We start from the raw sequence: 27,700 nt of genomic DNA on the forward strand, positions 1-27,700 counted from the left end.
CTCTCTGAAAATCAACTAGCGTCCCTAAAACCTTCCTCCCCTCCCAAACCTTTTTGCTGCTCCTAGCATGTTAATGAGTAGCTATGGTCTCCTGCAGCAGAACTTGCAAGAGTCGGTGGTCTTGGCAGAGTAGCTGCAAAGGGCATTTTGTTTAATAAAAGGGCTAAACTTTACAGTGACCTTCCCTATGTCTTGGAGTGAGACTTGGTCTTTGCATGTACATGCGGGGCCGATGAGCACGGAAAATGCAAATTGGCTCCCTGTGTCCCTCTGGCAGTGAGCGAGCAGGCGGGCGCTTTCCTCCTGCACTGGGCACTGGGGCAGGTTCCCTGCAGATTCCTATTGTCCTTCCTAAGGAGGCATGATTTACAGCGGTGCTGGGTGCCTGCCGGTGCCACCCGCTGCGGGGGCAGTTCTGGTGGCTCAGCACCGCTGAGAATCAGGCCGGGGGTCCCAGCAAGGGCGGGGAGAGCGGGGCAGGGGGGAAAGGAGGAGCAGGCGGTGCTTGCTGACGCTCAAACACAGGTCTTCCAACGGAGGGACCTGCCGCGGGGGGAGGCCTCTCGGCCCCCACAAGTCAAACTGTACAGAGTCACAATTAGTCGTCGTCATCGTCATCATCGTCATCATCATCGTCGTCGTCATCATCGTCGTCATCGTCGTCGTCGTCATCGTCGTCGTCATCGTCTTCAGTATTTATCTTCCCAGAAAGCACGTCTTCTATCCAGTCCTCCAGCTCCTCGGCTGAGGGCAGATCATCATCATCTCTGATCTCCATCCAGACGCTGTCAGCCTGCAAAGAGATCAGATTCGTTGCTGTTGTGGTGGTAAGGGCTGGGCACTGGCTAGGATGCAGGGATGGTGGTGGCATTAGCTCCCTCCCTACTGCCTGTGGGCAGGACCAGCCACAGTATCTCTCTGCCAAAATTACCACTCCCCCACAACGTGACATTGCATCTGATTGCGAGCAGTGGGACTGCTTGATGGGTCTACAGGAGTGTGTGGTGCTGTTTGCCCCATGTTAGATGTGTGCCTGATTCCTCTTCCTACTCCTGCACTGCTTACACCTGTCAGCAACAGCTGGACTATGGGTCTTTACATGGATTATGGGTCCCCCCTGCTCTTTCTCTCCAGCTGTCTGCATTACTTCCATAAACTGGAGGGGTAAAGGGTGGGGTTCAGTAACAACACGTCTAAAATGCAGTAAGAATGTGCTGCCTAATTGCAGCTATTAGCCAGGGACAGGAAGCACAGCTTAGATTATCTCTGAGACCTGGAAATGAAAGATTTTCCCTCTGCTTTGCTACAGGTTCCTTGGGCAAACACCTGAGTAAGCCCTTTTCCCTTCACTGTCCCCTCTCTGCAAAACAGGATCAGCCTCCTGTTTCACAGAGGTGCAGTCAGGTTACCTCGTTCAGCGTTTGATGTTGCAGAAGCAAGAGCTTTTCATATGCTGGGGGCTTTCTTATGCTGTATTTCTTCTACAATATTTTCCTCCTTAAACTGAGCAAGCAGCTCTTACTTCATGCAAATGACCTTGTCCCTGACCCCAGGACAGTTCCTGTGGCAAAAAGGGACAGCTTCAGACAAACTGGAGGGGAGTGGGCACATTGCATCTAGAGAAGATCCTCTGCAAAAAGAGCAGCAATGTTCTGCAGCGTGTCATGGCACTAGTCCTGAGCCACAACAATGCGATGGGGCCAGTGGGGGCCTCTGGGAGCTCTGCTGTTTGCATTGGCAGGTTTTTAGAGAAGTGATGGGGTCACAGGGGTTATGTCCACTGAAGCCAACAGGAGTGTTTATTTGTTCTCTGCTGTGTAAGCCTCACTTTGTACCTGTGTAACTCCACTGAAAGCAGTGATGTAACACTGAAATAGCGAAATGAGCTCAATGTTTGTTTTAGATATCACCAGCCAACCTAGAACTTTCTTAAATCTCTCTCTTGAGGAATAGAAAACAGACTTAAGAGGAAAGAAGTAAAACCTGCAAATACTATAATCAACAATCTGAAACATTTACTATATCAAATCTAGATAAAGTATGAGTTTCTACAGGTCTCTTAGTGGCTGTCAGATAATAAGGCATATGTTCCTGCCTATTACTGCTTTGTAAATGATTCTCTTGCTGCTGACAGTCCTACTTTCACGAATTTCCATTGATAGCTGTTTAATGTCACTTTGACGTGACTTAAACACAGCCAACTGCAGTAAATATAGCAAAAAGATATATCACGGGCTAGTAATATAGGGAAAAAAAATGGAAGGCTTGGGCTCTATTTCTGGCTTGTCTGTTCCTCTATCTCATGATGGTAGGTGACAGATGCTACCTTGGCTCTCTTCCTTTTTCTTTGTCTGCCCAATAGTCTGACAGATGCTGCTCTAAAACACAGGGCACATCCAGCCAGCACTGCACCTAATCTGTAGCTCCTAAGCCAACATGAACACCTCCTTCTCATTCCCTTCAACAGGATAGGCAAGATCCAGGGTCTTTGCTTTCTTTATAACCACATCACTTTGCCTTCCCTACCACTGTGCACAGGCAACCTGACATCAGACCCAGAGCTCTCTAGCTTGAAGGTAGATAGGTAGGTGGACATGTCTCCTCCTCCCACCCCTGACCCTCCAGCACCTCTTGCACAGGGGTGGCTGAGGCGGAGGATAGCCTGGACAAACCCTAGTACACCCTCTTCACCCCAGCAGGATCCCTCAGTTACCAGTTTATGTCATATTCTTATCACAGCTGTGCATTTATTTATTCATTTTTGATCTGTGAGGTTGCTCCCTGTCATCTGCTGGGGACCATCTTTCCCTCCTACACACAAGCTGTGCTTTTCTGCTTCTCCTGCAAAAACACCCTCCTTTTTCCCCCATTTCTCTGTCTTGAGCACAGCTTTTCCTCCACAAACCCAGCCAGGTTCAATCAGAGCAGCATGGACAAAGGTGCATGCTGCAGGACAGGGTAGAAACGTGAGACCTTGAAAGTGAAACCTGGCAAAGCCCTGAAGCTCAGACCACAGGGATGGTCCTGTCCTTGGCAGAAGTTTGTTGTGTGCAACTCAGCAGCAGAAATATGCTCAGACTGAAACCCCGACGTTGGAGGTCTTAGAACTCCACTTGAACATGGGGATGAAGAGGTCCTGATGCTTTTTCCTCAGGGAAAAAGCCTGGTCTCCTTGCACTTGCCAGAAATCCTATTGATGCCAGCAGATCTGTTTTCTGCCTTGGGCCCCATCATTTTGGGCACTCTAATCTTGGAATTGCTGGATTTTCGGACACATGCTACTCACGTCTGTGACGTTCACCACGCCGATCTGTGGCCTGAACAGGTCAATCTTGAAGGTCTTCTCCCAGTAAGTGATCAGCTGCGGGAGCGAGAAACAAAAGTCAGCCAGGACCTTTGCAATACCCCTTTGTCTAAATTCAGATGGACAGCCCGTGGGGAGGGGACCACACATTGAGGCAGGAGGGAAGAGAGGCCACCCAAATGAGTAGCTCCCAGTGATAGCCCCTAGTCCCGTGTCCCTTCCTTTGCAGCCTGTGCATGGGCTGGGGCGATTCCTGTGCTCCTGTGTGTGCACACATCCAGGCACCAAACCAAGGAAGGAAACCAGCCCCTGCCACTCACCAGAGGAAAGTCGTCAGGGTCAATCCACACAATGCTCAGGTCGGGATTATCGGTGTTGTCCCTGGCAACCTGCTTCAGGATTTCCAGGAACTCAAAGCCATCTGAAATGACAGAAGAACCTCTACAGCCCTCTCCCACAAACACCCAGCTACTTTTGCTTGTGGGTTTTTTGACTTCCCTCACCCTCTGTGAATGCAGGAGTTGTTTATAATTCTCATTAAAAAGCTGTCTCCCTGCCTTTTCTTCTGATAATAAGGCTTTTAATTTGGAGCATCCTCCTTGGGTATTGAAATTAGTTACACATGAATTAAGCCTCATAATCCCTCCACAGAGTGGAACATTGTCACTGTTTTCTTGTGGCAAGGGAGGAGCTAAGCTCCTGAGAGGCCGAAGCTTTTCGGCATGCTGATGGCATTGAGAATCACCAATTCCACGGCTTTTCAGGAACCAGTGCCCATGGGTTTCCTGCGTGCATGTGACAAAAACAGCCCTCAGCACATTCGCAATTCACACAGCAAGACAGACTCAGAGTTAGGGACAGATCTCGGTGCCCGGGCCTCTGCTTCCTTGCTGGTTGTGGGAGTTGTGGGAGTCATGCGAGGAGGAAAATGGCCTCCTACCTGGGTCATCTTCTTCAGCGAAGGCCACAATATGGATTCCTTCCATGTCATCCTCCTGCAAACAACAAAAATATTATTATCGATGGTCCAGAGAGAGAGGACAGGGTGGTTTCTGGAGACGAGGAGTGGTGGGATACCTTTGAACACACAGCACAGTCGCAAAAGGAGGCCCCACTGAGACACCAGAAATGGGAGCCGAGGTGAGGCTGGGTTGTGGAAGCAGCAGGCACTGAACCAGGTTATTTGGGTAGCATTGCTGAAGTCCCGTGACTGAAAATGAGGTGGGCACTGCGATGGCAAAAGCAAGAGAGCTTCTAATGGTGTGGGGCAAAACCTTGCTTGCAGAGAATGTTGAGGACCCGCTAGCATGGGAATAGGGGCTCACCCACCATGCGCAAGGTCACCTAACCTTGTCAATTTGCAACTGCTTCTGGGACTACAAATATCTCCCCTATCACGCTCAGCCCCCAAACATCCTCCTTCAGGGCCAATGAAGGAGGTTCCCTCCTGTTATGGGAGGTGAGGTGGCTTATTTGGCATCGCTTGTGTAGGGAAAGGTCTCTGCTTTATGTGAGGGTCTCTGAACAGCGAAGCGCATTGAGTGGGAGGCTCAATTTGATTGAGTGGGAGGCTCAATTTGAAGCTAAAATGAGTTGGGAATACAAATGACAGCCTGGGAGGCTGCTTCTCTCCACGAGACACGTGAGCAATGGTTAATGATATTGGCAAAGGCCAATCGATCTGCCGCCTGCTTCATCATCCGCCTGCTATGAATGTCATCTCCCACGGAACGGCTTCACGTTCCTCACCCGCTGCTGGTCCTGGTTTCCATTTCAATTGGTTTTAATGCGAGAAGAAATTCCCATCTAAATGCTAATTTCTTTTCCATTCTGAGCCCAGAGGTGACAAAGCCACCATCAAAAACTGAAAGGAAAAAAAAAACTGAAAGATTAAGTGGAAAACATTATCTTTAAAAACAATAGCAGGTGTTGGGCCTTTGCTGGTGTCTTTGGGGAATATGTTTTCACAGGAGCATTCTGGGCAGATTTGCTTTGGGATTCAGACCACTAACAGCTGGCAAAATCTATAACATTGCTTTTTCTCCATATTTGCCAGCAGCAGTGTCAGACAGAAAAATACAAATATATATAAAACCTATATAAATATATATAAAAAAGTATATATATATATTGTTATCTAATATATCTATATTCTGACCTCCAATGCAGCAAATAAAACTGGAGTAACTCCAGTGAAGCCACTCTGAACTTGCATCAAGATCAGAACCCAGCCTGTCGTGGTGTCAATGCAGGTCTCCTGCTTGTAGCAGAGGCGAGCTCTGTATTCCTATGCTGTTTTTCAAGCAAATATCCCACCACTGACAATTCATACTTCTCTGGAGGTTATTTTAGAATGTATTCAGTATGAAATCAAAATCACTGCCTGTGAAATTTGGGTCCCACTGAAGCCCACGAAAATAACTTTGAGGGACTTCAATGGATCTAGGAAGCCATATTCTACACAGAATCTGTATTTCAAAACAAATGAAAACCTATCACACCTTAGTGACTCATAACTCCTAATACAGTTTTATTACCTCTTGCCTTGTTGTATTAAAGATTCCCAGGGTTTTTGGTGCTTCTGAGTCCCATGGCATTTCATGTTGTATATTGAATGCTGTTAAAACTGCTGTACTGAGATTTTTGGAGGAATGACTGCAACTACTCTAACATCTATAAAGCACCTGCTCAGCTTTTTTTTCCCAGTGTTCAGCTGGCACTTAAAGTTCCCTAAATGGCTATTAACATCTTATTCATTCACAGCAAAGGAATAATTTGTAATACACAATTTTTCTTTAATTTTGACCCTATCCTTCCTCCCCTACTTTGCAGACCAGGAGAGACCTGTGCATGCTATCTTTTCAAAACTGCTAGTTAGTTCTTCATGACTGCTGACTTGCAGCTTTCTCACACTGTGAGAAGAGCAATCAACAGATGATTTGCTCTGCAATCTATATAATTAGCTGAATTGCCTGCCCTCGCTTGTGTTTTGAATTGTACAGCTGCTCCAGCACAACTTCCATGAGTCATCCATTCGGTACAATCTCCATAACTCTCCCAGTGAGAAGGCCACCATGGTCGCTCCACCACCATCACTGACGCCCATTAGATAATCCTTCCCAAGGGTGCTCTGCATCTCTATTCCATCGTTGCTACAGAGATAATCAAAAACAGATACCTTTTGGGGCGGCTGGAGTAGTTACTTAACTGAGACTAGCTTCTGGTCTTCCATTTTTGGGGGAGAATAGTTGGTTCTTGGGAATTAACTATTTATGATGCTGAGAAACTTTTTGTTGCTGTTGTGTTCTTTTCTCTTTTTTTTGCCCATCCAGGGTCTTTGGAGAAGTGGTTCAGTAGCCAGAATGGGTTTGTTTCTTTCTGGAAGCTAGTAGGGGATGCAAGGCTCCCCACCCACATGTGCTTACCCACGTCTCAAACATGTCTTCTGGACGCAGCTTCCGCAAGGTGGCTCTGAAAAGAGGACAAAAAGGCTCTTTGAGGACACATCCAGCACTGTCACACAACAACAATGCTGGTGTCAAGGTCAAGGTCACCATGGCACATTTGATCAGTGGCTGGAGTCAGAACAGTAAGCCACCACATTCTGAGTGTGAGCCTGGGGGCAGAGAGGGTCAACTTCTGCTTTCATGCATGGTGATAAAACCCTGCCCTTGCCCCTCTGGAGTCAGTGCAGACGTTACTTGTGCTTGGGAAGATGAGACGCCTCTCTGTGCCGGGACATGCTAGGGAATCAGTGCCACACATGGCAGATTGTTCTGTCCATGCTGAGAGCATTAGCTGGCCCATTCACTTTTGTTTTGCAGTCCCTGGGGTGTTCACACTCTTATTTTCCTATGGGGCCTTGTTCCTTTCTTCTGTCAGTTCCACCCCAGCTTAATTCCACCATAAAAGTCCCCCCAGACTCTGCTGAAGCAAAAAATAACCTCTGGCAAGAAGAATTCTATCATAATAACCAATGGAACGAACATTTAAATCACAAGACCAACCAAAGGAATTTTTTTTGAGAAGTAGTTCAAACAGGGTGAAAAAAAGGAATAGTAAATATTTTTGGACACATCCAAAGCAGGAAGCCTGTCAGAAAGCCTGGCAGGTTGAGAGGTGAGCACCCAAGGGACACAAGCCCATAGCAGACAACACAAGTGACCTTTTGCAGCTCTGCTGACTGTGGCATCAGTGTCCAGGGAGGTTCCCCCAGCACAGCAGCTCTTCGTGGCAGACCAGCCCCAAGAGCTGCTGCAAAGAGAAGTGTCAGTCGATGAGGGCCTAGGACAAATTGGTAAAGGGAGTGGCAGCAGATGGCCAGGATGAGGTGGCATTAAGGAGATGTGTAACCTGTCGCTTTGGTTTGCCTCGCTACCAGAGTAGTGGAGATTCACATTTTTAAAGGTTCCTAAGGGCTCTGAGGAGCCAATTAAGATTCACAGCATATGCTTTGACATGATCATATGCATAACATATTTTTACATAATCTGAAAAAGCTGGGAAATAGGAAGATGACAGCATTTGCTTATCATACCCAATTACTCAGATGGCCAACACCAAGCCTGACGGTGAGGAGTCACAGAGGTGTCTCCTGAGACTCGAGTGTCTGCATGATGGATAGACATATAGGAAGTAACGCACTTGCAGAAAAACAACCCTGATTGTACAGGTGCAGCAACGGGCTCTAAATTGGTTATCATCAATTATTGCCTCTCAGCGAAGAGGCCCAGGTGTCACAGAACGCAGCAGCTCCAAAGGCAAAAGGCAAAAAGAAGTTTGCAAATGGTTAGGAAATGGCTGAAGAGCAAAACACATTGTATTGCTATGGCAATGGACAACTCCACTGTGCACCCCCACACTGAATTCATTTGTGTTTCGGATCGTCTCATCAAGAAAATCATATGGGACAACTAAAACAGGTACGTGGAAACATGGCAGTGGTAAACAAAGGTATGGAATGGCCGCTGTTTCACAGAGATTAACCGGATGAGACCTCTTTGTGTTGAAAAATATGTGACTGAAGAGGGGTTTGGCAGGGGTGTAAAAACAGTCAAGAATGATAAAAAGAATTGAAACAGGGAATGGCTAGTCATTGTTCCTCATAGCACAAGAGCTAGCAGGCATACAGAGAAATTATCAGGTAGCAGGCATAAACTGAACAAAGAGGAATATTTGTATGATGCAATGCATAGTTCACCAGTGGACCACATTACAACTGGATACTTTCAGCATCAAAGTAGAAATGAGGTAAAAAATGACAATAAAAATCAAAGAAATAGCCACTAAGCACAAGGTCAAGGATACAATTTTTGACCCAGAAAACATCCTCATTGCTCTTTGTCAGAAACTAGAGGTTATGTTGAATGAATGCAGAGTAATGTACTTGTACATGGCTTTTCAGATGCTTTCCCTAGCCATTTTCTGGGGAAAGGTCTTGGAGGAAGGAAGCTTGGAGCAAGGGACTTTGAGCACACCAATATATACCGATGTCAGTGGAGTTACTCCAGATTTACACCAGTTACTCCCCTGTGCTAAAGAGATCAGAGTAAATGCATTTTAGGTGATTTCAGGAAGCAGAATTCAGACCCATGTTGCTGCACCAAAATGGTTCCACCCCCAGCATTTTGCACGGGTAATCGAAGTATTCTAACCAGAGCAGGCATCCAATTCCTTGAGATTCCTTTAAATCCCCTTCTGAGCCTTGGCACTGACAAAATAAATGGCTCTTACCGAGTGCAACATAGCATCTCAAAAAATGTAAGACATGGGGAGTTTTCACTGCAGTTCTGTGCTGATGGAGAGCTTGCCTTATTAGGCTAGCATTTAGCTGACTGCGTTTGATCAGCCTCCTGATGCTGCTGCTGCTTGACAGAAACAGCTTGGGAAAGAAGATGGGAAGGGCCGAGGTCAGGAAGTCCAGGAGGTCAGCAAAGTGACCTGAGAGTACGTGGGAAATAGAGGACCCCTTCATACCTTAAAAAAAAAAAAAAAAAAAAAAAAAAAAAAGCAGAGATCTGTCTCCAAGTTGCAGATTCAAGACCCAAGCTCCTGTCTCTAAACCTTGTGTATGTGTGTGAATACAAATCTCCCTACTTGTGGTGCCCTAGCAGCATCAATGGCCCTGTTTTTCTTTAGCTCTTTTCTGGTCTCTTGTATTTTTTAAGGGTGCAAAAATGCAGAGCTTCACAGATAGCTGCGCCCTTGTATTTAACTCCGTGTGTTTATGTGGGATCAGGGAGTAGAAAAACCCATCAAAATCTCAAGCATGGGTCAGCAAACAGCCAAAAGGTGGTAGTCACCCTCATTTTTACTGAGAAGGGCTGCCCTGGATGGTCAAGCCTGTGATGATGGACACCTTTGCCCACTTCCCGTGGCCAGGAACATCCTGTACACTACATACCTTTTGTGCTCCTTCACGAATTCAACCAGCTCCTCCTCCGTGTAAGGCTTATCGGGGATGTGAACAGGCTCATCCATGAACGGTTCGTAGAAGTCCACCTCGTTCATCTTCAGACCTAGCTTCTTGGCGACCTGTTGCAGGGCAGATGGCCACAGGTGAGTGAGCCTGAGGTGCCTCCTGGCCCACCCAGAGCCTCTACTTGTGGCAGAGCTGAGGTCAAGGTGCTTTCTCTCTCATAGCATGCACTCTTAGAGGTGGCCAGCAAAACATGAATGAGTCTTTCCTTGCTGTAAAAACCACTGATGCTTTCTGCACTACTAGTGTCAACCACTGGGGCAGAGCAAGGCCAAAGTCCAAGTCTCACAAGCCTAATGGAGCTGGTTACGGACCTGACTTCACGCTGCAGAAACGGCCTTTCATCTTGGAACAGGGCCAAACCCAAGGGCAAACACAAATACCACAAGTTACAGGAATGCTCAAAACAAGGAGCTGGAGCCAGATATTAAGTCTGGGAACATCCTGAGCCTCTGGAAAACACCATGTAAGTGGTAGATATGGAAGTTAAAGGAAGAGCAAAGTTTTGTGATAAACACAGGATCTGCTTGCACCTTATGCCTCTTCTGTTCCATTTTTTTCTACGACCCCTATTTGAGCATCTCCCATTTATTCCACAGAGCAGCTCATTGCTGTTTATGTGTTGAACACAAGGAGCATGAAGCAGGAGTACACCTATCTCATCTGTCTGAGATTCGAGAGCCTCAAACAGAAAAGCAGATGAGCCTCAGCAGAGCAAAGGACTCCCGCTTCTCATTTCTGCATGCCAGCCTTGCTCCATCCTTGCAGTGACATGCCCACTGTGAAGGTGATGCAGCAGCTCATGGCCCAGGAGGGCTGGGGCCAGCTGCAGAGATGGAGGAAGGTATAGCTGAGCTCTGATGGCTGGATGGCTCCCTTGGTCCACAAATTCACAGAACAGTGAGGTTGGAAGGGACCTGTGGAGGTCATCTGGCCCAACAACCCTGTTCAAGCAGGGTACCCTACAGCAGGACTCCCAGGACCACGTTCTCTCATTCTTTGCACCAGTGCACCCAAAACACAACACCCAGAGATTTAGGGAAGGCTTACTCTTAACTTCTTACTTCAGAGCCTAGACCTTTGCAGCTGAAAAGATCTAAGCTGTGCAGGAAGGAGGCTGTGAGCTCCCGTGCTGAGGTCTGTGGATGCTTACCCCTTTGTCAAATGTGGCAAAGAATTTGATGTAGGGCTGGAAGTGTTCAGCAGCTTCCTCAAATGCCTTGTAATCTGGAAGGAGAAAAGGGGAATGAAGAAAAGATGTCATAGACAGCTGGTCTCACTCTGATCAGTGCAGAAGGCACAAGGGAAGAGCAATTATAAATTATTACAAGATACAGCAGATGACAGCACTGTGTTTCTTCCACTCTTCCAGGATTTACAAACAAGAACCATTTCACGTGGGGCAAACGGGACACACTTTGTGCAGCCCCACAAGGCTCAGGAAAACTACAGATCCCAGCGTGCCACACAGAGCAGGGGCTGCAATCAGCACAAAAACCCCGGGAAATGCAAGGAGGTGCTCCAGCACTGGGGCCAGGCAGTCCAAAGTTGTCCTGCTTGCTGCTGCTTTACGTTTCTCAAGATGGTACTTAATGTGTACCTCATCCTCCAGCAACTATTGCACTGCAGCATCTCTTGCCCTTAATGTTCATGAGCAGGAACCAATGACCCCCCAGTGCCCCCACCAAGGCTCCAAGTCCCTCAAGGGACACATGCATCTTACGTTCAGAGTCTTCTCCTTTGAAGTAGCCAATGAGTTTGATTTCTTCATCAATTTGGTCAAAGGCCTGAAGCTCCAGCTTGTTGTTTATGATCTCCACGGGGTCTTCTAGCAGCTGCCACGACAAATGCATTTGATAACACCAACCTGTGACTGGCACACTGTGTCACTAGCAGACTAAGAAAGATGTCACCAAGTTTCTCTGCTTGGTGCTCTTTGCCTGAATGCGAGGAACCAAGAGACATAGGTCACCTTCAGAGGGAGCTCTTAGTAGGTTCACTGCACAGGCTGGTGCATCAAGAGGGAGGCTGAGAGAGGTCAGGCTAACCCAAATAGATGATGAGGGACTGCTGTGATGAGAGAGAAGGAGTAGCAGTTGCAGCTGGCTTTGGAGAGGCTGAGAGGAAGGGAGAACAGTTGAAAGGGGCTGGTATGGGGACTGTGGGCTTCTTTGAACGATGGATATATTTATTTTTAAGTGTAATTTGCTGGAAGAACTGATTACAAAGAACACGCTTTTGGAAAACGTTAAAAAGGGCATGCTAAAAGGTGGCCAAATGATGTTTTGGAGCAGTGGAAAGACTGGAAGTGTATTTTCCATACTGATCTACCTATTCAGAGTGGGTTAAACCCATGCTTTGGCCCCAGATACATCACACTTTTGATGTGGAAGTTGGAAGATCAATCTACCATATCATTAGTCCAAACTTTGTTTCTTAAATAACCACTGCTGGTAAAAGGATTTGGTCAGATCATATTTTTGCCAAGCAACACTGGTATAAAACAGGTGTGACTTCACTAGAAAAACATGCAGGCAGGCCACGGTAAAGCCTGTAGAGGACCAATGGGTTTGTTTTCCTTTGAGATCAGGCTGCCCAGTCACTGCAGATGCATTTGCTTTTATTACCCTGCTTTTCTAGTTGTTTTCCCTCGCATGGAAAGCACACAAACAGAAATCCTTGCTCTCCCCTTTTGTTCACAGAACATGATTTATCAGCAGCACACCACAAAGCACAGCCAACAGAGCTTCACAAAGTGAAGTTTACCTTACACTGCACCCCTCATCAGTGGGGAGGGAGAGACCCTACTTCTGTCCCCAAGGCCACCTGCATGTGTTTTGCCCGTCATATCTAATGCATGTGGCCACAAATGCATTGCTGAAGGGGAGCTGAGGGCCTAGGGAGCTGTTTCTCTTCTCCAGCCTTGCTCTTCTCTAGTTTTTGGCGGTGCAATTCAGTAAGCTTGCTGAAGAGGCAGCAGCACGCTGCATTGTTTGTGTGGTTGGGTCCAGAAATGGGCAAGCAGTTTGCAGCGTTTATTTTTTTCAATGATTTGAGCTATTTTTAGTTGTTCTATGAGAATGATACTTCTTTTATGGTTTTTGAAAATAACTCTTATCTTCTGCTCTTAGAAAAGAGTGAAGGATTTTGCAAATGTCAAAGTGTTTGCATGCCAGCTTGCTAACTGGGGTGGGGGACTAGCTCTCTAGTCAAGCAATCAAATACTCCATAAACAGGAAAGGGAGCAAAGTGTCTTTAAGACATAAGTGGTTGGTGGGATATAAAGATATTGGCTTTGCTGGCAACTCATGGTCAGACAAGTATTTGGGAAGTTGGCGAACAATATAATTTGTATGCCAGTGTGCGGCATACAGGGATGGAGTTTCAAATAAAAATAACCTCTGTTTTTTAGCAAAGTTGAGTATTTTCAAGGTCTTCTCTGAGAAGCTTTGTCTAGCTCTGAGCTTATCTGTGCTTACATCCAAGAGGAATTCCACCAAGACATCTGTGGCCAGCTCCCCATCAAATTCAATCAACCGCTCCTCCTTAAAGACGTAGAGACTTCCCTCTTCAACCAAGCCTGAAGGAAGGAGATAGGAAACATCATGTGGACAACACATCACTAAAAGCATCACTCTTTTTACCACGGAGCATCTTGCTGGTTACTCTGGCAACACCTCCTGGGAAAACACAGTTGCCAGTTCTCTGAGTTGGTCCAGTCAGAAATAACCCTGGCAATCTCCTGGCTGGTGGGTCATGGCATGAGGGACAGACCTCAGCCTGAGCTTGCTCTGCCACTCCAAATTTGACCAACCTGTCACTATATAGAAAATGGATCTTAGTGTGGGCTGTGCTCTCTGCCTAGAGAAGGCTCAGCTCTGTGAACATAAAAAGTGACCAGGAAGCCAAAGTGGGTTTTAAACTCTCTGAGGCTTAGCTAGCCTTGGCAAAAGTTGGAAGCATTTGGTAGAGAAGCTGTGGATGGCAGGCTGGCAGATTTGAATGGCAGATCACTGTGGAGGCTCCAAAATCAGGTGCCCTGCGCTCCTACACTGTGTGATGGCAGAGTACAACTGTCAGGGCTGCCAGTTTGTTGCCTCCTGGAGAGGCAGAAGCTCTCTGTTTTAGTTTAACTTCAACCCTCTCAACCTTGCCCCCAACCTGATCCTCCCCAGGTGTGCAGTTGCCACCGTCACCCTCTCCATCCTGGTGACAAGGGTTGGGCTGGGTTCTCGGGCTGGCATCACTCCTGCACTCTTACCAAGCTGTTCCAGATGTATCAAACATGGGACTCACCTAGCTTTTTGGCAAGTTTGGCATCCTTCTTGGAGTCCACCATCCCAAACCCGATGCTCCTGGGCTCCAGGACCTGAGCTGCCAGCTGTAGGGGAGGAACCAAAGCCCAGCATTAGCAGCACAAATGCCACAGGGTAGCTAAAGGACATTGTGGCCTGCCAGGGTGGCACAGCAGGCACAAGTGACCCATATTTTGCTTCCAGGCGGTGCCGATGGGTGGCATGCATCACATGCTGCCTCTTTGCTGAGATAAGGCTGCCTGGAGGTCACATGGGTTGGATTTCTTCCCACTGTGTCGCAGCACCGAGCTTGCTGGTGATACCACGTGCTGCCAGCTGCTCTTTCACACTTGGGCATCGGGAGAGCACTCCCAGCTGCATCGGGGACACTGAAGCAGTGGGCACGGCTGGGAGAAAGACCTGCACCCATGACACATGGCCACTGCAGATTATTTTAACTCTGGGAGTGCTGAGAGCCAGGGCACTGCAATGATTATGCATGATTTGGTGGCAAATGCTCCCTGGCCTTGCAAAAACAGGGTGGTGCTGGACTGCCAGGTGCTCTTGGCCATACCCATGTCTCCTTTCTCCCTACAGCAGTCCCATATTGCTTTTCTTGATATGTCCATGAAAGGAAACCTAAACCCAGAAGTGCTTAAATGCTCTGGCTTGTGTTGGTCTGTGGGCGAGTCAGAGGGTAACGGCAGAGCAAGAAAGCATCACGGCTGAACTAACATCCAAGGCAGCCCATTCTGCTGTAAAATGCCCTAAGTTACATCTCCTGTCCTGGCTTCAGCCAGCCCCCTGTTCCAGGTCCCCATTTTTGCCCGGTTTCCTTAGGAAACCAGGCTAATCCCAGCCGCACTCATGTTTGTCTCCTCGCAGCTTTGGAAACTGCTGCCCCGCTCCCATCATTTTTGATGAAGGGGCCTCTCGACGATATCAAGTTCCTGCCTGATTTGTGAAAATAGATATCCGAGGAAAGGAGAGACACGCTGCAAGTGCCCCGCGGTAGGACCCTGCAAATTCCACCCGGGTTCCTGGGACATGTGGCCGCTCTGGGAAGCAAGCGGATGGCTTCCTTAGCCCTGCCACAGGCACCCACCAGGGTGGTAACATCATCCTCAGACCACCGAGCAGCTGTAACACCCCCTCCTCCTCTTCCCCTGCCTCTCTGTGGATGCCTCCAATGCTGATGGCCTTCCTTGCCATTCCCACTATGTCCCCTGCCTTGGGGAGCATGCTGCTGTCCCATCACCCTCACAAAACCCTGCTGGATTTGGGGATGGGGAAGAAGGGTTGGAAGCCTCTGGGATGTTTCTGCCTCTGCTCAGCCACGGGAAGCTGGAGGGGGCAGCAGAAAAGTGGCTCCCAGAGAGGTGGCAGGCTGATTTATGATCATTGCCCTCCTCCAGGGGCCGTTTTGTTACCCCCCCTCTGGCCTCAAAGCCGGTTTGAATGTCACCCGGTGCCACAGCACCTGTGGCCACGTGTCCCCTTGGCTCCCCTGCTATAAATAAGCCCTGCCTGCAGCCGGCTGTGGCAGGAGTGAGCAGCGATCCAGTGCATCAAGGACCAAAAGCCACGGGGCAGCTCCCCACACTGGCAATGCTCAGCCCTTCATCAAAATTCTGCGGAAGACAGCAGGCGCTCTAGGCTCAGGGACTTTGCTCATGTGAAGGGAGGCAACCTTTATTTTGGAGGACATGGTTGTCTTCTCCTTTCCACCAAATACACATCCCCAGGCCTCTTCCAAAGCCCTCCAGAAAGACATTCTTCACCAACTATCACAGCCTCTTTCTCCAAAGGATGTCCCCTACAGCAGTGTATACCCACATCTTCCTTTCAGATCTTCATCAAGGAACAGCAACATGCAATTACCGCAGCCTTAATCGCCCTGCAGCCATGTGGCCTGTTGTCTTTAGGGGGTGCTCCACGTTATGGAGGAAACAGGCAGTTTTACTGCTTTGAAATAATGGTGAGGCTTGCATGTTTAGGGCTCTTGCTTACAGGGGATGCTGCCTGAGCAGGGTAGAGCACTGGTCTGTATTTACATGTCTATCAGTAATGCATCAGAACATTGGTACGACCAGTTCTGGTGCCCCATCTCCTGGCTCAGGCCACGGCCATCCATGTTAGAGCACCTGAGAGCAGCTGATAACCCAATGAAACAGCAAGAGATGGACACCTCTCTTGAGCTCTCTAGACATGTGCAAGCAGGTAGTAGTGGGAGAAGTTGCTTTTTGTTCTCTTTTATGTGTATTTGTGCCTTTACTGGAAAAAGGGATGGAGCCAGCAGCTGTAGGGGACATTGTCAGTCACTCTCTGTGCTGAAGCAGGTGTGTAGAGCAGCAAGAGATTCCTCAGTCAAAGCTTAAGACTCTGGCCGTGCTGTGACCAGAAGTAAAATACAGAAGGACCAAGGGAAGAAAACTGTCCAGTCATTAAACACACTTGATCTAGCTCCAAGTTTAATGGCTACTTACTTACATCTATGTTAGTCATGTACAGGCAGTTTGATCCCAATAGCTCTTGACTGCTGCAAGCAGGAGATGGTTAGAGTTTCTTGGGGGTGTTTGAAGAAGCTCAGATATGTGCCTTCATCATGTGAGGCTGCAACACCTGCTACAGACAAGTGGTCAGGCATGAGTGGGGAGTGAGACATGTTTGCAAAAGAGGAATCTTTGATCAGGAGCAGCGTATGCAAACACGCAGCGTATGCAAGGTGGCTCTTTGGGGGCATGTGTGTGAGCGTGCAAGCTTGCTGGGAAGGGGAAATGTGTCTAGAAAATGTGGACGACAGGATGACTTTCCTGTAGGCATGTTTGGAGGTGTCCCTCTGAGGAGGCTCACCCCAAGAGAAGATGGGTGTGCACAGGTGAGAGTGTGTACAGTGTGTGTGTTGATGAGAGTGTGCAGTGCGTACGTGTGGCTGCGGGGAGGGAGCTGTGAGCTCTGCGGGCAGCCTGCCCCCTTCGTTTGGGCTTTTGTGCTAACAAGATAAGGAGGCAAAGCGGTACAGGCTGTGCTCATCCGTGGAGTGCTGGGGTCCTGCACTGGGGAAATCTTTTTGCAACATGAGACTTGCTGCAGCTCTTTCCACTGTGGCAGCGCCCAGGGGCAGGGACCTTTGCAGGGTGCCAGTACCTACGGTGGCATTTTCAAGTGCCAGCTATGTGGGGGCCGGACCTCGTTCCTGCCCTTGCTGCTTTCCATTGGGGCAGGCAAGTCTGACCAGTGCCTAGGTGTGCGCGCATTCTCATACATACATTTGAATCTCATCAGGCAGCAAAATATAGAATGTGCCAGAGGCACAGCAGCTTGGCTGGTTGCCCCCTCCTCATTACAGTATCAAGCATTTATATATCCCCTTACAGTATTTTCTGATTCCATAATGCTAGTGGGATTTGAATGCAGATAATGTTTCTAATCTTGACAATCCTTTTGGCTCGGAACCGTGGGAGGGAGGTGGCTGTAATGTAAGAAGACAGCTCCTCCTCCACCACCACCTCCTCCTCCCACTCCTCCTCCTTCTTCTTTTCCTTCTCCTCCTTTTAAATCCATATTGCTTGAAGTCTTGTCCAGCCAGAGCCCCTGCCTTTGTGTCAGTCTCTATAGCGAGTAATGTAGCTTCAACAGCTGCATGGGGAGGTGAAAGGGAGAAACTGCCCCAGAAGAGCTGGACCTAACTGGTCATGCAGTCCCTGAGGTACAGCAGGAGTTTTGGGGCAGGTAAACCTGACTTAGAGCACCAGCAAAGACGGCAGGGGCTTGTAAGCTCATAACCCACACATATTTTGCAGACTTTCTCTCATGTGCATGAAGCCTGTGCAATGCACGCTTTCTAGCCATGGGATCACAAGCTGTGTCCTGTGCATCCTCAGGAACACGTGGTGTGAGTTTGGGAGCACTCCTCCTTTCTCCTGCTTCCCTCAGCTAACAGCCAGCTTTTGTTTGGGTAAGCATAAGGGACGGCACGACTCTCTGGGATCTGTGAGAGGTGCCAGCCCCAAGTGATGCTTGAGGACCACCGAGTAAGCAAGCACCACCTTGTCTTGGATAGTGTCAGCAGGTACTGTCAGTCTGAATAATGGGGATGTAAAGAAACAATTCCCTGTCAGAACATCTCAGCTTCATACGTGCCATACCTATCTGAACTTAAGTGTATGGTGATGGGAAGCTTTCAGGGGATTTAATTAGACTCACAGCATCCTTCTGAAATCTTTGGTTACAGAGCAGTAGAAGTGCCACCACTATAAATGTGACAGGCTCTCCGACCACAATCCTCTTTCAGCTGCAGACAACGGGGATTGTGTTGAGCATTGCATTTGGTGTTGGTTTTGCTGTCAAATGGCAGAAAAAAAGTTCATCAGAGAGGGTTACAAATAGGAGTGGAAGGGGCTGGTGTCCCAGCACGGTCAGTTTTTCATTGTGGAATGACATTATGTCTTTCTGGCCTGGATTTTCGTTCTTACTTTGCTAGCACCTGTCTGGTGCTCCCACAAACAGCAAGGCTGACCTTCCCCAGCCACCCAGGCACACAGATCTGGGTCTCTGTGAGAGCTGTCGGGAGTAAGCTTCTCCTAAGCATGGGGAGATTTTTGTTTCCCAAGCTGGCAATGATGGAAGAGCTAAATTCCAGCAATGCAAGGAGGAGAGGAACAGGAGATGATGAAGGTCCCTCAAGCAATGCATCCTCCTTTCCACTTTTCGCTCTTTCTCCCCTGTTCTTTTTAAAGCTGCAGTTTATGTTGATGTGAAGAACCTAGTTGATGTGAAGATGCTGGTGCTGACTCTGTTGATGACTTTATGTCTCAAAACATTAATATTTTTGTTTTCAGAAACAGGAGGAGGTGGCAAGAATCTAGGGTATGTCCCCAGTGGCTTGGAAGCCTTATGCAGGACTCACACCTTCATGTTATGGTTGGTTTCCCAGTTGTGCAGCCAGTGGGCACTATGAAAGAGTGCAGAGGGATCTCCCTTCTTCCTAATGCTGTGCTGTCTCCTGCAGCATCCCCTTGCATCCCTCAGCAGCTAAGTTTCAGGTCCCTGCAAAATTCAGGCTGGTCAATGATGGGTCCCAGAGCATCGTGGTGGTCAAAGAGAAGGGGCAGAAGCCTGCTGAGCAGTTGCTGCTGCAGGAGATGGCAGCAGAGCTGGGAGAGAGCGAGTGTGTCCCACCTTCCTGCCCTTTTCCACCACCAGGGCAGCCTGTGGAGGCTGTTTATTGACAAACCGGCCCTCTCAGGGAGTTGCTGCTTCTCCGACTAAAAGGCAAGTCCCCAAATATGGATCACCCAAAGGTCACTCCTGCAGAGGCCCTGCACGGGAGGTAGTGCTTCGCAGGTAGCGCTCCAAGAACGCTGCCCCAGGCCTTTAATTGCCATGCGGCCACTCAGCCTGGCCAGGCATATGATGTGCTCTTTGGCTGCCTCCCTAAAGGTTTCACATAGCGAGGGCTGTATTTTTATCCGCACCCGGGCATCCCTAATTTTAGCCAGCTGTAGGCCGCAGCGCAGCCCCCGAGATACCCAGGGATGATGCCGGCGGCACCGAGCACCCACAGGGCAGGGGCCACCTGCCTCTGCTGCCAGCCAGCACTGCTGGCACCGCTTCACAGGTGCTTTGCCGACTCAGCCGGGCAGCTTTGCACGCCGAGGACAGCCCCGGGTGTGCGGGCGTGCAGGCGTGCAGGCGTGCATGTGCTGACCCCGACTTTGCTGTTGGTGGGCCTGGATCAGTGCCTGGGGGCCACCCCACCGAGCCCCCTGTGGCAAAACAGAAACAGGAGGGGTGATCTGGGGGCCGTCTGCCACAAAAGTGAGGCGGTTGCTGCCTTGTTATCAGAGAAGCTGCTTTGAAACTGAAGGGCGGATGCATCAAGCATACGCAGGGCAGCAGCCAGCTCCTTCCAGCGGGTGCTGCAGGAGGGAAACGTGCTCAATGCGCAGCCCCTTCCCCTCCTCGGGACTTTGCCCGGTGTCAGAGATCTGCTAGCTGGCTGCTGCCAGGGCAGGACTGAGTTCCCAGAAGGAGGAGGTATCATGTACTGCAGCTGGCCTGCGCCAGCAAGCGCACAGGAATGAGCCCCATCAGCAGAGCCTGTGCTGGCTGTCCCAGGGTGCTGGGGCAGGGGGGGACAGCCTCGAATCTGCGGTGCTGCTGCTCGCTCTATTTCCTCGGGCAAGGTTTTCTATGTAGGTAAATCCCAGAGTGCAAAGAAAATAAAGAAAGGAGAACTTGGACCTTGCTAAGTCAATTCTTTCCCAGGCTACCGATTCCTTGCTTGGGTGCCTGTTATTTAAGGACAGAGTCCTCGAAAGGACATCTTTAGTCACCAGACCTTGGACCAGCTTACTCAATCTCTGTCATAAACTGGTCAATGTCCTCTTAAAACTCACAGGGCTGTTATCCCCTTGGCTCCTTCCCCTAGTGATTAGGAGCTTCCTAGTTTCCAAACTTGGTTTATTCATAGCCCATTTGTCCTCAGGCTTTGTGCTTAAATAGCTCTCCTCCCTCTTGGGAGGTTACAGAAAATTATCCTATCTCCTTTCCATTCTCCCCACCAGTGAACCTCAGGCATGAATGAAGGGCAGCTGCAGGCTTTGATTAGCTTGGTTTTAGATTAAGGGCACTGGTAGACCGAGCTGTGGAGCGAGGTCAGCGCGAGCTAGCGCAGCGTGGACCAGGGCACCCGCTCTGCCTCACAGGGCGACAGCTGCCCCGGCCACAGGTGGACTCCTGAGAAATGTCAAGGTCTGGGGCAGACAACATAAATGATGACAATAAACACGACACACCCACTATGTGGGTGAAAGTGAGCTCAGGCCAGTCCTTTTGTGGCCCCTACTCACAATACACTAGGATAGGGAAAAGGCATCTTATACAGGAGTGGGATCCTGCCTCCTGGGAATCAGGAGCGCACTGGAAACCCCCACAGGCACTTTTTTTGGGGAACTTGACTGGTGTGGCAGCATGGCTGAGACCTAGGACGATGGGTTTTTCAAAGTTTTTCCTCATCTCTTGGGCACTTGCATTTCTGAATGGAGGGGTGACATGGAAGGAGTCTCCAAATGGCTTAAGGACTTGCATGGCGCCTGCAGAGGCTGCCTGCTCTCCAGCTGGACAGTGAGAAGAAATCCTCATGCTGAGGCTGAGAAAGCCTGCAAAGCCCAGGCAGACTTGGCTTTGTGTTGTGTCACCAGGGGAGGCCAAGCTCACAGGGGTCTGCCATGCCTCCAGGTGGTATTTGTATAGCTCTGATCACACGAGTGGCTATGAATAGTGACTTCCAAAGAGTGGCATGGCAGGGAAAGTGAGGTCTTATGCTAGAAGCTGCTTATACAGCCAGTCCAAACTCATTGATGGGAACTGATGGAGGGGCTTCAAGGAAAGAAACTAGGCAATAACAGGTGAAGTAATCTTCAAAATTGTTTCTACCACTGTTTTACAGAAAGACCAAGTCACCTACTTGCCCCTGGCTGTCAATGTGCCTATCTACAAAATGGGGAGCTCTCTGTAACTTGCTTTTGTGACCGGCATGTCAGCGAGTGAAATCGTCCTAGTGCTGCTGCTAAAAATCAGCGCTCTTTCTCAGCTGATGAACCGAGACCTACTTATATAGTCTCAAAGGGCGAAGTAATCAATGCACACTTTTTCCTTTTCTCTCTCTTCCTGCCTTATTTTTTGCATTAGATTATCTGCAGTGGAAACCAGTGCTTTAGTAGCTATGGAAACCAAAGCACCTCTTTTATTACAGGTATGTACAAGGTACTCATGCTGTAGGCTGCTGCATGTACTTCTCCACCCAGGTGTGCCTCGTCCCTCTCACTGAGGACTTGCTCTGTAGGGACACAGGCACTCTGTGGCACTTAATGAACATGTCCTGTGTAAAGTGTCTAACCAGCCCAGAAAATTGTAGTGAGGCATTGATTGTCTCATGAACATAAGCATTTTCAAAGAAAGTGAATTTAAGTGAATTAGACCTCATACCCACTCTAACCCTGGTCTTTTATTGAATTCAAAATCTATCTTTCCCTCTCACAACACAAGTAGCTATTGACTCTTCTTGGCCACTGGGAGAGGGATGCAATGCAACCTCATGGACTCATATCACCAGGTTCACAGGAGGATTTTTTTTTGTGTTACAGAATTGGCCAAATACATTATGGGGTTTCATTTTGTTCTGCCATTTATCACCAGAGGTCAGGCAGATGCTAGAGCTGATGTGGATGGGGGAATACCACGTCCCCCTTGTCTCAGACTGATTTGTGCTAGGGCAGTTCTCCATGGAATTTCAGCCCAGGGACACTGTTGCAAAGGAGGGGCCTAAAATATTTGGGCTTGACTGATTTCTTTTTTCTTAAAGGATGTGTATATGCACACACATGACAGGGGAAGAATGAGCCAGGGGAGCAAGGACTGAGCAGGTTTCAGTGGAGGAGAGGGTAATGGGGATGGCATCCTGCATTGCAGGCAGCCTGCTATGCCCTAAGACTACCTCAGTTATTGGGGAGAGCTTCTCATGTGCCAAAGGAAAGCCCCTAACCGTGGTGCTCATTATACTTGTTACACGACTCCTAGAGACTGAGGCTGACCCACTGGAAAGTAAAGCTATGCCAATATTTAGGAAGGGCTCAGAGATGAGAGGGAGAGGGGAGAAGGTCTGAGAAGTAGTGGTATGGGACAGGAGGAATTATGGTAGGGGAGCTACAGAGAAGAATAACAGAAGAGGTATTTCTAAGCTTCACTGCTTTGTTCTTGTCGTCTTTTGCCAACCATTAAAGCTGAGAGATTTTAGGACAATTAGTTTTTTTTTTGTTTGTTTCTTTCTTTCTTTCTTAATTGTCTGTTAAATCTTCATTATGAAGCTTTGTGTCTGGCTGTGTCATCTGCTTCTTCACTGTGCTCACCTCACAGACATGCAGGACTCTTAGAAACATTGCCACAGAGTAGGAACAGCTACTGCTAGCTTCAGGACTGCCTGGTCCAACCTCTGGCATTGCTCTGAGTGGGGCAGGGAGTGGGGCAGGGGAAAGGAAAGCAAAGAAAAGGAGGACAAGAGCCCCTTAGCCTGAGCTGTGAAACAGCCATGCTCATGCATCTCTGCCTAGTGTATCATCCATCTCTGCAATTACAATCCCTCCCCAACCTTTTTGTACCCTGGCTACTCAGTGGTAGGCAGCTGCATCTTCAGCCATTGCTTTGACTGTTTTCCTGGTGGACTAACCCAACAGCCCCAGCTTTCCCACCTGGGCCTGAGGGGCTGGCATTGCCATCTGTGGAGCTGCTGCCATTTGCAAAAGATGGTCCAAAAAAGCTGCTGGTGATGCTCCCACAGGGGCTTGGTTATCCCCAGGCCCTGTCCTCACCAGGCAACACCCAGCAGGAGCTGCCAGGCCAGCTGATGGTCTTCATCTTCATGGCCTTTCCAAACTGGAAAGGGATCCTGGGCTTTGCAGGAATCCAGTGATGGATCCCGGTATGACTGCGTGCAGGGAGCTGAAGATGTTGTGTGCTGTCCTGCTCTAATATCAGTGTAACGATGGCATCGCTTTTCTGGGGATATCTGGTGTGCATCCAGACCTTTTGACAGTGTCAGTCAGTCCTGCACACTGGGCTTTTGTCATGGGAAGGAAATGTTTCCTACTGTATCACTTTGTCCTCATTCTGCTGCTCATAGATAAGGTTTGATGGAGTCCTTAAGTATGTGCTTAACTCATGTGCTGTCAGATTTTCAGCCAGTTTCCCTAAGGAAATGAGACCCTTGTGATTCTCTTCTCTCTGCCCTCCTGGTTTGCCTTCCTGAATGATTTTTCAAGCTCTTGGCTCCTTCCAGCCAAATTTTACAGAGGTGCAGATCTCTAATGTAATTAAATAATTGCAACCTTCATGAAGAGCAGGGACTTGGAAGGGAAGAGACTAAAGTGCCCTGAAATAAGGAAAGGCTGCCATGTGAGCTCAAACCCTGTTAGCTACCAGAGGACCCAATGGCTCCTCACGCATGCAAGAAGACCCCATCAGACCTTGTTGCTGACCATGAGCCATGTGTTTCAACCAAACCATGCTCATGGTCAAGGGACAGTTTGTTCCTGGATTGAAGGGGGGTGTTGTCTATGTCCATCCCTTCTTGGGTGCTTTGTAGCTGCGGCTTTCTTTCACGTGCTGAAGCCTAAACCAGTGGCTGGGTCTGGAGTGAAGGAACTGGCAGGCACTGCTGGGAATTCTTCTTGCTTTGACAATATGCCATGCCGTCTACTATCTGGGAACATCTGAGAGTTTCTCCTAGCAAATGTGGAGGGACCTGGGCACTGGATCCCTCCTGTTCTTTTTTGGTATTTAAGATATTTTTTTTAAGCCTTTGGTCTTTGGAATTATAATTTTCTTATAAGGTGCATGTGGGAGAAACAGAGGGGTTGGACAATTTTGGAGTTTTCAAAACTTTATGTCCATGAAGTCCATTCTCTCCTATGTACACACATACCTGTGTTCATCAGGCAATAGGAGGTAACAATTCTTAGACACCTAACTCAGATCTTTGCCTAGCTCCACACCTGGCTGTGTGTTGGATGAAGGTTCCCTATTATTCCTAATGGTGGAGATCAGTGACATTTTATGGAAGGGAAGCTAAGGACACAGAGTTTTCCAGGCTGTGGAAGGAGCACATCTTGCTGTGAGTCAGACATTAAATCCTCAATACAGTAAGGTGAAAACACACGAGATGCTCCAGAAAGGCATCCTACCACAGGCAGGGGAGATTGAGAGTGATCCCCACCGCACAAAACTTATGGCTTGAGGTGAGGGAGGTTAGGCTTTGAATGCTCTCAGCAGAGGGAACAGGTTAAAACCCAGCTTGCTGCCATGGTTGAGTTAATACAGAAACTGGGAGCACCAACACCTCGCTGGGCTGTGTCCTATGCTGGCTTTTCTCTGCATAGTGGGCTATGAGATTGCTGCAGCTGTTCCCTGTCCAGGGGAAACTGAAACTTTGAGACATGCACTGAATCAGCACTGCAAGTGCTGGGGAAGTTTTGAGGTCAAAGCCACAAGTGCAGAGTGTTCTGTGGCACAGTTAGCTCGTAGCTGAGCATTAGTGGACAGCAGCACTACAATTATGCAAAGTCTGCTGCGGATCTAATCCTCGATCTCTTGCCCAAGGTCACATAAGAAGCCCATGGCAGAGAGGCAATTGGAAACCAAATCACCAGAGTCCTAAGTTAATGTATTCACTGCTGAATCAAACCCAGCAAAATAAGAGCGTTAACCTATTTTGTGTTGTAGCCATTGCACCTTTGATATGGTCGATTGTGAACTGGGGTATAGGTGTCACGGGGAGTACAACCAGCAGTGCACAGTCAATACCTGCTTCTGTCAGGTTTCTATAAATATGGACTTAGTAAATGCTTACCATCTCTCTCGCACAAAATAGCTATCCTATTAAATAACAATGTGATTATACCAACCATGAACTTTTCAGCTGGAGTTCCAGGGTTATTTTTTCTTTGCCAAGTGTTATTTGATCACTCACCTGGAGCAAGTAACTGTTTCCTGACAGGTGAGTAAAATCTGGTTAGTTTCTGAATCTTTCTTGTTGTGAAGCTTGCTCAGGAGGTCAGTAGACCTTGAACTTTGCCTCGGACTTTCTCAGGTCCTAGCTCTCATAGGGTATATTTTCTAATTCACATTTACTATAATTACAGGGGAGCAATGCATTTTTCCTCTGGGTCTGACAATGCTTATGTGTTTCTTCTGCAGTTCTCACTTTCTTCTCAAATGCGCCTTTTAGCTGAGGGAATATTTCTAAGCTCCTGGTAGGAAATCAACACCTAACCATCTAGGTTTACTGCTGTGTAATTCCCTAGATTACAGCCACACTACAAGAAAGAATGCTATGAATCTATTTTGTATTTTTAATGTGATTTATTTTACTGGGGATAATTAATCATTCTTTCACCAAAGAATTAACACCTTTTTTTTTCTTTTTTTTTTTTTTGTCTCCAGCACAGAAGTGAATGGCTGTATTAACAAGCAGCTACAGACTTATTCCAAGCAGGCAACCAAGTGTTGGATAAACAAAAAGCAATTTAATGCTGCACCAATGGGGAGCTTTTGAGGTGGGGAGTTGGGACGCCCGTTTGCAGCACAGTTTGGTAGGGCTTCTTGGCTGATTGCTCCCGGTGGGATAGGAAACAGGAATGCATCCAGAAAGCAAGGGGATTTCTAGCTTGCATAGAAGGAGAAGGGACCTAAACATTTCTTGCTGTGTACCCAGACCTGTGCTGAGATTTGGAAAAGCTCTGCTGGGCTGAGTTCATCCTGCTGAGGTTTGCGAGGTTACTCTATTTTCCTGGGCTTCTGACACACAATCCAGAAAGCCTATTTCCCAGCAAACAACTCAGAAGAGCATAACAGAGGCTTTTCCCTGTGCTTCACAGAGCTCAGGGGCTAACTCAAACCCAGAGCTTTGGGTGACCCCCCCTTCCACACCCTCCGACTGCCCTGTTCCATGGCTCCTCTCCACAGCTCCGAGCGCGCTGTGGCATTGACCCGTGGGGGACACGCAGCGGCGCTTACCTCCAGGACCATCTCCGTCATCTGGAACTGCTTCTGGGAGACCTTGTCGGAGCTCACAGGCTCGTGGAAAAGCAGGCAGAGCATGTCGTACTTCTTCAGGGCCTGCTTGTAGTTCTTCTCGTTCAGGTCAATCACTCGGTCTTTCCCATCATAGGTGGGGAAATTCAGTCCCTCTTCTGCCTTGCAGCAGAAAAGCAGGCAAAAGCCTGCCAGAATCCAGCAAGTTGCCTTCATGGGGGAGCCCTGGGAGTGCAGCGGAGGGCAGACAAAGGTCTCTCTCCTTCTCCCTTTGGAAAGAGAGGGAGGCCGAGGGCTCCAGGGGAAGTTTGAACCGAGTTTCTCTTTCTGCTGCCTTCCTAGTGTTCAGTCCAAACTCTGCAAGGCGGTTGGGAAGCAGCAAACTTTGCTGTCCTGGGCTCACAACAAAGACAGACAGGAGAAGCTGTCAGGCCAAGCCCTGGATACCTTACATAGCTGTGTCCGGCTCCCGTGTCATTAGGAACTCCATTTTTAGGAAGCAGTTGTTTCAGGCTAAAAATAAACCCTGCAATGAATAAAAAGGACAGATATGACACCATTGAGGGACTTGCTGGCACTCTGCATCATCTGAGAGCAAGGGAGTGAGTGAGAGGGAGTGCGGGAGGGAGTGGAGGATGCCGATGGTGGGAGGACACGGGCAGGTTTTGGGAAGGGACGGACTTCATTTATACAGAGAGCCGGGGCACGATCCATCCTACCAGGGCTTAGCAAAAATAGAAGACACTGACTGCGTTTTGCAACAAGGGTGTCTCTCTTTGTAACCACTTGGGCATCACAGTGATTAGGATGTGGATAGCTGAGCTCGGATTAAACCATTTCAGAGGTTCATCGGCACCACTAGAGGAAAATTCACATTTCCCTGGCAGCAAAGGAGGTGAGCACTAAGTGGGACTCCTTCCTCCTGCTGCCTGGATAATGGACCCAAGCTGCTTGCTGGAACTCAAGCTCTTTTCTGAAGTGCTTCCCTTGCTTGTGAGGTACTAAGAGATCTGCCGGCCCTGGGACCTGACT

At 48.5% G+C, this 27,700-nt stretch overlaps 1 protein-coding gene across 1 annotated transcript; it reads right to left on the reverse strand.

Annotated features, from left to right (window-relative positions):
• Positions 1 to 598: 598 nt before the first annotated feature.
• CASQ2 (calsequestrin 2) lies at positions 599 to 26,884 on the reverse strand. Its single transcript, XM_035540679.1, has 11 exons — positions 26,651 to 26,884; positions 14,079 to 14,163; positions 13,262 to 13,362; positions 11,506 to 11,617; positions 10,936 to 11,009; positions 9,708 to 9,838; positions 6,730 to 6,775; positions 4,245 to 4,299; positions 3,625 to 3,725; positions 3,287 to 3,361; positions 599 to 793 (listed from the first exon to the last, which is right to left on the reverse strand). The coding sequence occupies exons 1-11, from the start codon at positions 26,882 to 26,884 to the stop codon at positions 599 to 601; spliced, it is 1,209 nt and encodes a 402-aa protein (XP_035396572.1).
• Between the last annotated feature and the right edge of the window lie 816 nt (positions 26,885 to 27,700).

The sequence above is a fragment of the Cygnus atratus genome, chromosome 1, assembly GCF_013377495.2.
Source record: "Cygnus atratus isolate AKBS03 ecotype Queensland, Australia chromosome 1, CAtr_DNAZoo_HiC_assembly, whole genome shotgun sequence".
Classification (NCBI taxonomy): Eukaryota; Metazoa; Chordata; class Aves; order Anseriformes; family Anatidae; genus Cygnus; species Cygnus atratus.